This window comes from Staurois parvus, unplaced genomic scaffold (assembly GCF_062004578.1).
Source record: "Staurois parvus isolate SC_StPar_1 unplaced genomic scaffold, SC_StPar_1.0 ptg000602l, whole genome shotgun sequence".
Lineage (NCBI taxonomy): Eukaryota > Metazoa > Chordata > Amphibia > Anura > Ranidae > Staurois > Staurois parvus.
The window spans coordinates 1,741,211-1,755,910 of NW_028318398.1; the positions used below are offsets into that span (position 1 = coordinate 1,741,211).

Genomic DNA, 14,700 nt, shown 5'->3' on the forward strand with positions numbered 1-14,700 from the left:
AACAATTAGGTACTACTTCTTTGGATATATAGATATACTTTAATAAAATGTACAATGTATCCTGTTTTATCTTTTCTGGGTTTTTTTTTTCAGTTTGTTTACTATGGTTCTGCTTATGATCCTAGAGATTAATACTAGACCTCCCTGAGGAAGCTGGCTTTGCCCAGTGAAACGTGTCAGTGTTCTATACATCAAAATGTAATCTCTTCACTGGCTTAATATACAATCGTGGAGTTATTTACATCCAGCTTAATGTCTCTATTGTTACAAGACGTAGTTGTATATGTTTTCAGAGAGTATGGTTATGCTTAGCTTTTGTACTACAATCATGTCTTGTATTTTGTATAATAAAGCTCATTTATACATAATGTTTATGATTGTTATTGGTATGGCACCTTAAAATTCTCAGTATTTTTTTTTTTGGTTAGGGTTTATCTTCTTTCAATGTCTTCTTGTGCTGTACTGTATTGTTCTAAGCTTCTAACCCAGCCCTTCTCAACCTTTTTAATACAGAGGAAGCTTTGAAACAACTTTCCAGGCTCAGGGAACCCCTACTAGAAATCACTATATCTACAACTCATGATACATTAGAATTATATTCAATGGGCTCATTGGGTCATTGTACCTCTTACAAAAAGCTAAAAAGATCAATGGTGTCATTGGGATTTTATCCAAAAGCCAGAAATTGCTCATTGCTCAACGAACCCCTAGCAACTTCTTGAGGAACCCTAGCTGAGAAAGCCTGTTCTAAGCAAAGTCTTTTTTCTGTTGTTGTTTTTTACTTTTTTTTTTCAGGTGGGACAGCAGAGCCCAGGAAACAAGGTGGGTGAAACCACACTACTGGAGGTCCATGGAAGAGATTTAACAGTTGTACAGCTTCCTGATCACTTCCACCTGACAGCCAACAATTGCCTTGTCAGTCAGGAATGAGTGTAAATCCCACCACTGCTGCTGACGTATGCCATGTGGTAGCAAAAGGGTTAAAATGAAGATATTTCTCTTAAAATGTGAAGTTATTATGAGCATGATTGCATCAACTATAACTAATATTAAAAATTTAGAATCTACAATAGCAAAATGCATTTGTTAATATAGCCAGATACATCTACATACAATATACACGGCTCAAATAAAGTAAAGGAACACTTTGACAACACATCAGATCTCAATGGGGAAAATTCTCCTGCTGGATCTCTATACTGATATGGACGGGGTAAAGTGTTAGGAACATAAGGATGCCCCATCGTATGATGGAAATGAAAGTGATCAACCTACAGAGGACTGAATTCAAAGACACCCCAAAAATCAAAGTGAAAAAAGTATGCAACAGGCTAGTCCATATTGCTGAAATTTCATTGCAGAAACTCAAAATGGTACTCAGTAGTTTGTATGGCCCCCACGTGCTTGTATGCATGCCTGACAACGTTGGGCATTCTCCTTATGAGACTACGGATGGTGTCCCGGAGTATTTCCTCCCAGATCTGGACCAGGACATCACTGAGCTCCTGGACATTCACAGGTGCAACCATTACCGAAATATGGTATCTCAGGTGTTCTATTGGATTGAGGTCAGGGGAGCTTGAGGGCCATTCAATGGTTTCAATTCATTCATCCTCCAGGAACTGCCTGCATACTCTCGCCATATGAGGCCAGGCATTGTTGTGCATTAGGAAATACCCAGGACCCACTGTACCAGCATAGGGTCTGACAATGGACCCAAGGATTTCATCCCAATACCTAATGGCAGTCAGGGTACCATTGTCTAGCCTGTAGAGGTCCGTGTGTCCCTCCATGGATATGCCTCCCCATCAGACCCCCCATCCATCAGATGCCAGACCATCACTGACCCACCACCAAAACAGTCAGGCTGAATGATATTACAGGCAGCATAATGTTCTTAACAGCTTCTCCAGACCCTTTCATGTCTGTCACATGTGCTCAGGGTGAACCTGCTCTCATCTGTGAAAAGCACAGGGCACCAGTGTCAGACCTGCCAATTCTGCCAGAGCCCTACAAAATGACCTCCAGCAGGCCACTGGTGTGAATATCTCTGACCAAACAATCAGAAACAGAATTCACAAAGGTGGCCTAAGGGCCCAACATCCTCTAGTAGGCCCTGTGCTCACTGCCCAGCACCATAAAGCTTGATTGGCATTTGCTATTGAAAACCAGAATTGGCAGGTCCACCACTGGCACCCTGTGCTTTTCACAGATGAGAGCAGGTTCACCCTGCGCACATGTGACAGATGTGAAAGGGTCTGGAGAAGCCATAGATAACATTATGCTGCCTGTAACATCGTTCAGCATGACTTATGTGACAGTAGACAGGTGAAATCACCTGGTTGCGTCCTGGATGGACGATACATTTGTCCGAGGTTCAGGCTTTATGGGGATTTGTTCCACTAGAGGGAAGTGCTGAGTCCTTCTGCACGGAGGTAATGAGCCCAGCTGAAGGTAGTGGGCTCATTAAGACCTGTATAAAACTTCCCAGAGTGCTTAGGGAGTTGCTCCAACCTGGAACCAGATCTGTGTCTGAACTGACTGGGGAGCTGACCTCTTATCAGTGTGCAGAGAGACCAAAGCCTGTGTGGCTAGCCTCCAAGTATTCGCAACTAGGTATAGCAGCAGGCTGTACCTAGTGGGTAGCTAGGGAAAGCTGTTGTTGCAGTAAGTAGCCAAGTTGGCCAGAATTTATTTTGATGTTTCTTTTTTGGTTTACCATTTTTCTGTAAATATTGTAAATAAATTGCACATAAATTTGTTTTCACCTCCACTGTTGTGCTGTGCCTGTCTTTTTGTGTTGTGCACCCATCCAGGGGGTCACACACACCCGCTGCCGAGCTAACCCCGTTACACTGTTTTGGTGGTGGATCAGTGATGGTCTGGGGAGGCATATCCATGGAGAGACGCACAGACCTCTACAGGCTAGACAATGGCGCCCTGACTGCCATTAGCTATCGAGGTGAATTCCTTGGACCCATTGTCAGACCCTACGCTGGTGCAGTGGGTCCTGGGTTCCTCCTGGTGCGGTGGGTCCTGGGTTCCTTCTGGTGCAGTGGGATCTGGATTCCTTCTGGTGCACGACAATGCCCGGCCTCTTGTGGTAAGAGTATGTAGGCAGTTCCTGGAGGATGAAGGAATTGATACCATTGAGTGGCCCCCACGCTCGCCTGACCTAAATCCAATAGAGCACCTCTAGAATATCATGTTTCAGTCCATGCAATGCCGCCAGGTTGCACCTCAGACTGTTCAGGAGCTCAGTGATGCCCTTGTCCAGATCTGGGAGGAAATCCCCCAGGACACCATCCATCGTCTCATTAGGAGCCTCCCCCGACATTGCATACAAGCACGTGGGGGCCATACAAACTACTGAGTACCATTTTGAGTTCCTGCAATGAAATTTCAGCAAAATGGACCTGCCTGCTGCATCATTTTTTCATTTTAATTTTCTAGGTGTCTTTGAATTCAGTCCTCTGTAGGTTACCCAGTCCATATCAGTACAGATATCCCGTATGATATTTTTCCCTATTGAGATCAGATGTGTTTTCAAAGTGTTCTTTTAATTTTTTTGAGCAGTGTATATATACACATACACACACACACACAGCAACTACTGTATGCAAAACACTAAAAATATATATTATCCTCTGTTTTCAAACAAACCTATTTTTGTATTCAGGTCAGGTCTGAACTGAATTATATAACATTTTCGGAAAAATATACAACCAAGAAGTCCAATACTTGATGCCATTATAGCAAAAATCTCCACAGCCACCATGTCTTTCCCTTTAGTGCTCAGATAGGCCGGGATCATGGCAATCCAGACACTGCAGAACACCAGCATGCTGAAGGTGATGTACTTGGCCTCATTAAAACTGTCCGGTAATGTCCTGGCTAAAAAAGCTATAATGAAGCTCACAGCTGCCAGAAGCCCCATATATCCCAGGACAGAGTAGAAGCCGATAACTGAACCCTCATTACACTGAATGATGATCTTTCCCTGATAAGAGTGAGCATCTTCATCCTGGAAGGGGTGAGAAATAGACAACCAAGTGACACAGATTATGACTTGAACAAGTGAGAACACACAGATTATAAAATTTGGCAGTTTGGCTCCCATCCATTTCCTCCAGGGACTTCCAGGTTTGGTGGCTTTAAAAGCAATACACACCATGATACTTTTGGCAAGTAGAGTAGAGAGCGCAACTGAGAAGATGACACCAAAAGAGGTTACACGCAGCATGCAGGTTACATCTACTGGACGGCCGAGGAACAAGAAGACACAGAGGAAGCTCAGCATGATGGAGACCAGGAGGAGATAGCTCAGGTTCCGGTTATTCGCTTTAACAATGGGGGTGTCCTGGTAATGTAGAAATATCCCCAATATTAAACCAGTCAGAAGACAACAGAAGATGGAGACAGATGAAAATACTGCAACAATTGTATCCTCGTTGTAGGAGAGAAATTCCACCAATTTTGGAACACACCGATCCTTCTTCTCATTTGGCCATTCATCATCAGGACATTTCATGCAGTTTTCACTGTCTGCAGGAAGATCAATACAAACACAATGAGCATCTGTGTCAAAGTTTCTAAGAAAATAAACACATATACTGTTTTAGCTCACAGCTAGCAATTTGATTTCCATCAGTTCATTGTGGGAGAGTAAATAGTATTTATATATTAGAGTTATGTTGTATTATAAATTAAGAGATATATCTTTAGCTTTATTTTTTCTCTGGTTCTATAGTTATCATGTAACATAAAAATAGGGTTGCTGGACTTCCTTGTATGTAGAGACTGGCTATGGCCAGTAGTAAAATATGAAAACATGAATGATGCTTTTAAGGAATTGCAAAGTATGTAAAAAAACAAAGAAGAATGTAGAGGAAATTTGTTATAAGCAGAAAAAGTAATAAAGGTGGAGTTTTAATTTAAAGTGTATGTAAACCTGATAATGAAATTCTCCTATCTGCTACCTTTTGGTCTCCTCAAAATATCATTAAAGAGAAGTGTGCGCTTGCTTTTTTTTTATTCATACTTACCTAGGTGGATGCAGCATCAGTCCGAAGCTACATCTGGCCCCCACCGGCTCCAAGTGTGAGAACTCAGCGACCACATGCTTGCCGATCGTTGAGTTCTCACAGCTGCATTGTCAGTCACCGCTGTTTGCTCGATCCCCCCCCACACTCACTGGAGCGCTGAGCTGTGGAGGGGTGGGAGTGGCTGGTTAAGACTCTCAGTGCATTGCTGAGAGGCTGAGCCAGGTGTTGCTCCAGACTCTGGGGTGGATCCCGACTTTAAAGTCGGGATCTTTCCCCAGTCTGGACTGGCTGAGTGACTTCAGCTGACAGTGGACTTCTGCCCGCTGTCAGCTGAAAACTGGTCAAAGGAGTGCAGAATGAACTGCACCCTGTGATCCACAGTAGAAGTACAGCCAAAAGATCTTTGGCTGTACTTCTCTTCTCTTCTAAACAGCATCTTGGAATCTATCTGATCAATAAGTGCAAACAATACCCATCAATCATGTCAGACATATAGATGTGTCCTGCGTACACTTCCTGTGTTATCTTAAAAAGTCTAATTAGTCCTCCTAGTTTTTATCATAAGACTGTAGAATGCTTGGTTTCTGTTGTGAAGAAGTCCACAAAAATGCTTTGTGTTGTCAGCTCATGACAGGACTTAGAACCTGAGGGCATTTCTGTCAGATCAACAGGAACTTTGAACTGAGGGCTTCAACAGATCAACAGATCAACAGGTCCAATACCGGGCCAAGAGGCCCGGTATGGGACAATGAAGCAAAGCATACAGAGCATCCCAGCGTATGGAGAGATGGAACAAGGTGAAAAGGAGGCCAAATACACAAGAGCAAAAACGAATCCGTTTCGGGCATGACCACCATATATGCAATACATCTCCACGATGGCCACAACTCTGAAAGCATCGATCACAGCATGCAGGGTTCGCCTGGGCCAAAGAAACCAGAACCCAATACCAATTAAATAAAACTTTGTATGCCGACTCCAGTGTGGTTGTATTAAATGAATATATGAGAGAGAAGTATGCGTTGAACATCTGTTCAAAGCTGCATAAAGAAGGGAAATAAGGCCTGGGGAACCCAGACGCTGTTGGCAAAGCTCTTCAAAGGCAGATTTCTGGTACAGGAAAGCAGAAGTGCTCTGCAGTGAGGTCAGCCAGTGCCGCAATTGAAGGTAACGAAAAAATTCTGCCGGGGGGATAGAGTAGGACACAGAGAGGAACGTCAGAGGAAGTGTGCAACATAGACAGTGGGGCAATCTGGCTCTCCTGATAATACTTAATTACATTAGGCACCCCAAGACCACCCTGGAGTTTGTGGACAAAAAGCGTATTTCTGGAGACTCTGGGGTGCCTACAGGCCCAGATAAAGCGCATAATCCTCGCTTGAATCAACTGAAGGAAATGAGGAGGAACATTCGCTGGAAGAGTGCGAAAATAGTACAACAATTTCGGCAGGATGGTCATTTTCACTGAATTAACCCGTCCTATCCAAGACAGGTGTGAAAATTGCCAGAAGTGCATAAGAGAGGATATGGAGCCGAAGCAATGCATAATAATTCACAGCAAACAACAAGACATAGGTGGGGTCAAGCGAATGCCTAGGTATTCAAGAGAAGAGGAAGCCCATTTGTAAGGGAAGTGGGATTGTAGGCGTGAAACCAAATCTGAGGTCAAAGTAATATTGAGTGCGACAGTCTTATCCAAATTAATTCGGAGACCCGAAATCAAGGAGAAGCGCACAAGAACCTGTTGCAAATTTGGAAGCTTCATCAGGGGAATAGTGAGAGTCAAGAGGGCATCGTCCACAAAAAGGTTCAACTTAAATTCCTGTCCCGCATATGGAACACCCGATATATTACAATCAGCCCAAAGTGCTGAAGCCAGCGGCTCAAGCGCCAGGAAAAGAGCACTGAGGACAGGGGGCAGCCCTGTCTCGTCCCTCTCCAATTAGGAAAGGAATCTGAGAAATACCCAGCGAATCCAAGGCTTGAATCCAAGAGAGAATAGAGTCCCCAAAACTCCAACGAGACAGCACAAAGTGCAGATATTGACAGGATAGAGGCTTTATATATGTCTAAGGACAGTAAGAATCCCAGGATTTTTTGCTGTTGTAGAAGGTGTTTAAGGTGGACCACTTTACGAACGTTATCACCCGCCTGCCTCCCAGGGACAAAACCTACTTGGTCCCTGTGGATCAGACTACGCAAATATTTATTGATGTGAAGACTAAGGATCTTGCCCAATATCTTCAGATCTTCATTAAGAAGAAAAATGGGCCAAAAGGCTCACGGTTCCTGCACACAATCTGTCGTTTTAGGAAATATGAGCCCTGAGCGCATCCGGAGAAGGAGTAACTCATTGAAATAATCAGCAAAGAAGAGTGCCAACAGGGTCACAAATTTATTATAATAGAGACTGGAAAAACCTTTGGGACTGTAGAGATTTGATAGCTTGAAGCACTTTCTATATGGTTACACCGGCGTTGAGGGCCATCTGCACCGCCTCGGATAATCAACAAGCATCCGCAGAGGCCAGTAGAGAATAAAGATCCAAAAGATGGCGTTCCCACTTCCGTGCCGCCGCCAGCTGTATAGTGTGACCCATCACCCTGGCTTTATGCGCCTCCCACAGGGGCACTGTTAAAGAGACAGATCCCGAGTTTTCCACAAAGTATGTACAGTGATGGAAATAAGTATTTGCTCCCCTGCTGATTTTGAATGTTTGTCCACTCACAAAGAAATGATCAGTCTAAAAATCGAATGGTAGGTGTATTTTAATAACAGAATTTGAAGAACGTCCGGTTCCGGCGCCGCATGAGGTATTGAAGGCATCCCGCGGCTCCGCAACATTTTGCATAAAAATACAGCCTCCTGCACCGGAGGGCTTACCTGAACAGCACGGCAGTGCCCCCCTGCCTCCCCCGCTCCCAACCACCTATGGAGCGGTACTTGTGGCCGGCGGCACCCTACCAGGATCCTGCTCACAGAGGGACAGGTCTCCCATCCGTGCAGCCAAGATGGCCGCCACTGACCTCACTGCTGATAGCAGCTCCACAGCATCTGCTACAGAGCACAGCAGCCCCAGCTCTTCTCCCCTGATGGCCAGCATGGAGACAGAATGGGAGCCAGACCCAGATCCAGGGTCAGGACCAGGTAGGAGAGAGGCACAGCCGCCCCACACTCTCCTGATAGGGCGTGCTGAGCACAGTAGTCCCACGGATCAATATGAGCAAATTGCACAGGCTGTTGCTGCCCACCATTACACAAGCAGTAGACAGAGCAGTACATCAGGACATAGAGCAGCTTAGAAGAGATTTGGGAAAAAACACCAAACGCATAACTGAAGTTGAACACCGCCTCTCAGACTTAGAGGATGAGCTTCAAGCTATGCAGGCGCGGTCTACACGCCAAACGTGAGCAACAGACCAGCCTAAAAAAATTGGATAATAATAATAAACAGAAAGCGCCAATCATCAAAATAATTCTATAAAAAGCTGCAAACTTCTAACCCAAAAATATTGGTGAAAAAATAAAAAACAACAAAATCAGAATGCGCTTATATCATATATCGTGCAAAACTGTGCAAAGATTATAAATATATATTGTAAAAAAGAGACCCCAGTGAATCTCTACATAAATTGTTCATATACAAAAGTCCAAAATCCCAAATTATTTCTTCTTAAATCAAATAAATCCACCGTGCTCAATCCACCACCAGATGAATGGAATAAACTCACCAGAGCTAGATGCTGATCAAATTATAAATCAGCACAAGCGTATTTGCTCTGGGAGCGATGAGAAAATCCAAGGAAGCACCCTCCTGTAATTGGAAATCCAGGCACCAGGAGCAATACTCCGCAACCACTCTACGATATGGCCAGGACTTTTTATACAGCGGTCATCCTCCAACCACATGATAGTATCACTCCAAAATAAAGAAAAGGCATGATGGTGCAGTACGTAAAAACTATGTATGTTTATTTAAAATTCATATTACTCACAAAGCAAGTGTCCACCTGACACTGGTATAACAAGCGATAGAGATGCACAAAAGCATGTAACGAACGAACGAACTCCGTTCACTGCGGACACCTCGCCGACAGTTGCCGGGAACGTCCTGACGTCATCCAATAGGCTCCGCCCTACGCGTTTCGTCACACTGACGTCCTCACGGAGCGGCATGGATTCAGACGTCAATTCCATTCATATATACCGCTCTCACTCTGCACAGCGGTATTTCTTTATCCAATCACAGCGGCGCTATGATGATATACCGCCGCTCAATTGGCAAAGATACAATTATATCACAAATCCTACAATCACATATAACCGATATTTGTTTTAACATATAAACTACATATTAAAAATATATTAAAAAGGAATGAACTACATTTTATATCAAATCATTATCTGAAAATGACTAATCACTTAATCATGAGCTTTATAAAGGGGAACTCTATACCACAAAATTGAAATTCATCACATACCGATACCTACAATATTCCATTCTTAATATATTGTTGTATACATTTTCTAATAAGCGAACTCTCCACACAATTCCACAAGAGATATATATGTACGCATATATTCAAATACTTAGATCATTATTAATCCTTAAGTTGAATCCCCTCACTCCAAAGGACCCAGCCTCAAATCTTTGAAAAGAAACCCCACTCATCATCTATAATCCAATTAAATCAGCATACATATATATCTCTCTTTTTCTCTTTTAACAAAAACTCTCCACTATATATTTCTAATTTTACCAAAGAATATGTTTAAAAATTCGTCAAAAAACAATTCAGATCGATATCTATATTTAAACCATTCGGTTTCAATACATCTAATTCGTATATCCAAAACGTCTCCCTTTTGGATATTTCATTGATCATATCTATTCTTCTCCAGTGTTTTTTTACGCTTTCTATTCCATAAAAGGTTGCTAGACTTGGATCACTGTTATGTTTTAATTTAAAGTGTTTTGACACACTATGTTTATCGTACCCCTTTCTTATGTTGTTAAGATGTTCTCCAATTCTTGTTTTTAATAGTCTCCCTGTCCTCCCCACATACTGTAAGTGACATGGGCACTCTAAAACATAAATTACATGGGATGAATTACATGAAATTAATGAATTTATCTTATATTCTTTTCCCGTGTGTGTTGATGTAAAATTCTTTCTTTTTTTCTTAGTATCTTTTTTTACTGTTTTGCATGCCTTACACTTATTACAGTTAAAGAAACCCTGCATTTCAGGAAAGAACTGTTTTTTCATCGGTGGGTCCAAAACATTGTGAACCAATTTCATCTTCAATGACTTATTTTTCCTATATATAAATTTAGGTTTTTTAGGAATAATCTCTTTTAATATCTCATCTTTAAGCAGTATTGGCCAGTATTTTTTAAAAATTTTCTCCACCTGTCTGTATTGTTTGTTGAAATTGGTAATAAAGGCAATCTCCTGTTTCTTTTCCTTCTTTTTATTATTCATTAACAACCCATCTCTATCTTTATTCCCAATTACTTTTCTTTCGATCTCCAGAAAGGACTTATTGTAGCCCTTATCTACAAATCTCTCTATCAGCAAACTAGTCTGATCTACAAAATCTTCCTGTCGACTACAGTTTCTTTTTATTCTAGTGAACTGGCTCCTTGGTGTATTGAACAACCATCTAGGATGGTGTCCACTGGAAGTAGGAATATAACTATTTTTGTCAACATCCTTAAAAAAGCTTTTAGTGTAAATACCACCTCCATACTTATACAGCGTGAGATCTAAAAAATTCACCTTTTCAGGATCACTGATTGTTGTAAATTTCAACCCATATTGATTGATATTGATACTATTGGTAAACCTACTAAGGTCTTCCTCTGAACCCCTCCAAATCATCACGATATCGTCAATATAACGCCTATATAGAACCATTTCTGGCCATCTATCAAAAATATATTCCTCTTCCCATTTATCCATAACAATGTTTGCTACGCTGGGGGCATACTTGGCTCCCATCGCGACACCTTTGCATTGCTGGTAAAAGGTGTTCTTATACCAAAAAAAGTTATTGGACATAGCAAACTCTAACAATTTGACAATAAATCGTCTCTGAACAGTTTTAATCCTAGATTTTTGTTTTAAAGCCCACCTCACTGCTTCAATTCCATCTTTTTGCTTAATGCTAGTGTACAAAGCTTCTACATCAATGGTCACCAGAATACAATCCTCAATTCCACTCACATCTTTGAGAGTATTAATAAGTTCACTACTATCTCTTAAAAAAGCTCGGTTATTCTTCACTATAGTCTGCAAAAATGAGTCGATATATTCCCCAACACGGGAAAAAATCGAATTAATCCCACTCACAATGGGTCTTCCTGGTGGCTTCTGTTTGTCCTTATGTAATTTTGGTAAATAGTATATTACTGGAATTTTAGGGTTCTTAATATAAAGATATTTTGCCTCCCTTTCATTCAAAACTTCGGACTCTTTTCCTTTTTTGATCAACTGTTTTAATCGGTTCTTTAATTCTTTTGTAGGATTTGATGTCAAAATATTATAAGTATCCTCAACATTTAACAATCTATCCATCTCTACCTCATAGTCCTTTTTGTTCAAGATCACAATACTGCCTCCTTTATCTGCTCCTCTAATAACAATATCTTTTCTTTTTTCCAAATCTATAATTCCTTGTCTAATTTCATTAGGGGTATATTTCTTATTTTTTAAATTTTTTAAATTCATATTCTTGATATCAGTCTCAACCATTTTTTTGAAAACCTCCAAAAATTCATTTCCTATATTCTTTGGATTAAATGTCGAAGAGTTCCTCAAATTACTATGTTGGTAAGTATTAATTGATATATTATTATTCTTATATTCCTTATTTTTATTTAACTCAAAAAACTTTTTAATATTTACTTTTCTTACAAATTTCTGAATATCAATGAATAAATCAAATTTATTCATATTCACACTAGGTATGTATTTTAAGCCCAAATCTAATACTTTCAGTTCATTCTCTGTTAAAACCGCATTGCTTAAATTAAAAATACCCTGATCTATGTATCTCTTTTCCTTTTCTTTTCGCTTGCCTCCTCTTTTTCCTCTGTATCTACCGAATCTTTTTTTGTTGTCCCATTCATGTCCGGTTCTTTCCATCCCTTGTAATTGGGTCCATAATATCTCATCTCTGCACCCCAGTTTCTGTTGGGGTCCTGAAAACCCCCTCTGTTGTAAAAATTACCTTGAAAACCACCTCTTCTAAACCAATTTCCTCTACGACCACCTGGTCCTCTATAGCCAAAATTGCCCCTTATAAATCTCCCTCTATTCCCTTCATAGTAGGGCCTTTGAATCGGGTTATTTCTTTCAAGCAAAGATATTTGTTCTTTAGTGTGCTCTTGAAACTGAACATTTTGTTTCTTATAAGGGGAGCTAGACACTCCCATATTCATGGGCAATTTGGGTTTACTGCTAGGTGTTTTTTCAGGTGTAGATTGTTTGGAATCACAATCTTCTATATTTAAATTGTCCTGCCATTTATATACTTTATTGTTTTTATAGTCATCAGTATCTCTATTATATTTCTTTACTTTTTTGCTCCTGGTATCTTTATCCACTTTCATAATATATTCCTGAACAGTTTTTGATCTTTCTTTATATTCCGTGGTCTCCATAAAAGGTACCATAATTTCCTTTATATCTTTTATCTTAATTTCCAATTTTTTTAGTTTTAATTGTCGCCTTTTTATAATCAATTCCAAAAGTTTGCTTTCACAATGATTGAAAAACCAAAACCACTCCTCCATCAGGTCTTTCTCATCCAAACCATCATTAGCTGGAATATCCCACCTAAGTCTCCTTGGTGTGATCTTATCTTTTAAATATAGCTCTAAAGTGTTAACATCCCACCATATCCTAATTTGTTTCTCTAATAAGTGTTTAAGATTTTTAAACTTTTCTTCTAAATTAATCCCTTTATTCATGCCAGTGGGATTAAATACTTCTAATAAATCTACTTGTCTTTTTTCCATATACCCAAAAATATCCATGGCTGCTATTCTTAAATCACTTTCTCAAAAAAGTGCAAATCACAAAAAATAATAATAAACAGAAAGCGCCAATCATCAAAATAATTCTATAAAAAGCTGCAAACTTCTAACCCAAAAATATTGGTGAAAAAATAAAAAACAACAAAATCAGAATGCGCTTATATCATATATCGTGCAAAACTGTGCAAAGATTATAAATATATATTGTAAAAAAGAGACCCCAGTGAATCTCTACATAAATTGTTCATATACAAAAGTCCAAAATCCCAAATTATTTCTTCTTAAATCAAATAAATCCACCAACATAGTAATTTGAGGAACTCTTCGACATTTAATCCAAAGAATATAGGAAATGAATTTTTGGAGGTTTTCAAAAAAATGGTTGAGACTGATATCAAGAATATGAATTTAAAAAATTTAAAAAATAAGAAATATACCCCTAATGAAATTAGACAAGGAATTATAGATTTGGAAAAAAGAAAAGATATTGTTATTAGAGGAGCAGATAAAGGAGGCAGTATTGTGATCTTGAACAAAAAGGACTATGAGGTAGAGATGGATAGATTGTTAAATGTTGAGGATACTTATAATATTTTGACATCAAATCCTACAAAAGAATTAAAGAACCGATTAAAACAGTTGATCAAAAAAGGAAAAGAGTCCGAAGTTTTGAATGAAAGGGAGGCAAAATATCTTTATATTAAGAACCCTAAAATTCCAGTAATATACTATTTACCAAAATTACATAAGGACAAACAGAAGCCACCAGGAAGACCCATTGTGAGTGGGATTAATTCGATTTTTTCCCGTGTTGGGGAATATATCGACTCATTTTTGCAGACTATAGTGAAGAATAACCAAGCTTTTTTAAGAGATAGTAGTGAACTTATTAATACTCTCAAAGATGTGAGTGGAATTGAGGATTGTATTCTGGTGACCATTGATGTAGAAGCTTTGTACACTAGCATTAAGCAAAAAGATGGAATTGAAGCAGTGAGGTGGGCTTTAAAACAAAAATCTAGGATTAAAACTGTTCAGAGACGATTTATTGTCAAATTGTTAGAGTTTGCTATGTCCAATAACTTTTTTTGGTATAAGAACACCTTTTACCAGCAATGCAAAGGTGTCGCGATGGGAGCCAAGTATGCCCCCAGCGTAGCAAACATTGTTATGGATAAATGGGAAGAGGAATATATTTTTGATAGATGGCCAGAAATGGTTCTATATAGGCGTTATATTGACGATATCGTGATGATTTGGAGGGGTTCAGAGGAAGACCTTAGTAGGTTTACCAATAGTATCAATATCAATCAATATGGGTTGAAATTTACAACAATCAGTGATCCTGAAAAGGTGAATTTTTTAGATCTCACGCTGTATAAGTATGGAGGTGGTATTTACACTAAAAGCTTTTTTAAGGATGTTGACAAAAATAGTTATATTCCTACTTCCAGTGGACACCATCCTAGATGGTTGTTCAATACACCAAGGAGCCAGTTCACTAGAATAAAAAGAAACTGTAGTCGACAGGAAGATTTTGTAGATCAGACTAGTTTGCTGATAGAGAGATTTGTAGATAAGGGCTACAATAAGTCCTTTCTGGAGATCGAA

At 39.8% G+C, this 14,700-nt stretch overlaps 1 protein-coding gene across 1 annotated transcript in view; it reads right to left on the reverse strand.

Annotated features, from left to right (window-relative positions):
- Positions 1–3,640: 3,640 nt before the first annotated feature.
- LOC149449833 (vomeronasal type-2 receptor 26-like) overlaps positions 3,641–14,700 on the reverse strand; it is a 48,174-nt gene continuing 37,114 nt past the window's right edge. Inside the window, exon 6 of the mRNA XM_089692727.1 lies at positions 3,641–4,545. Within this exon, the coding sequence (XP_089548853.1) occupies positions 3,641–4,545 (905 nt within the window). The remainder of the gene's footprint in view (positions 4,546–14,700) is intronic.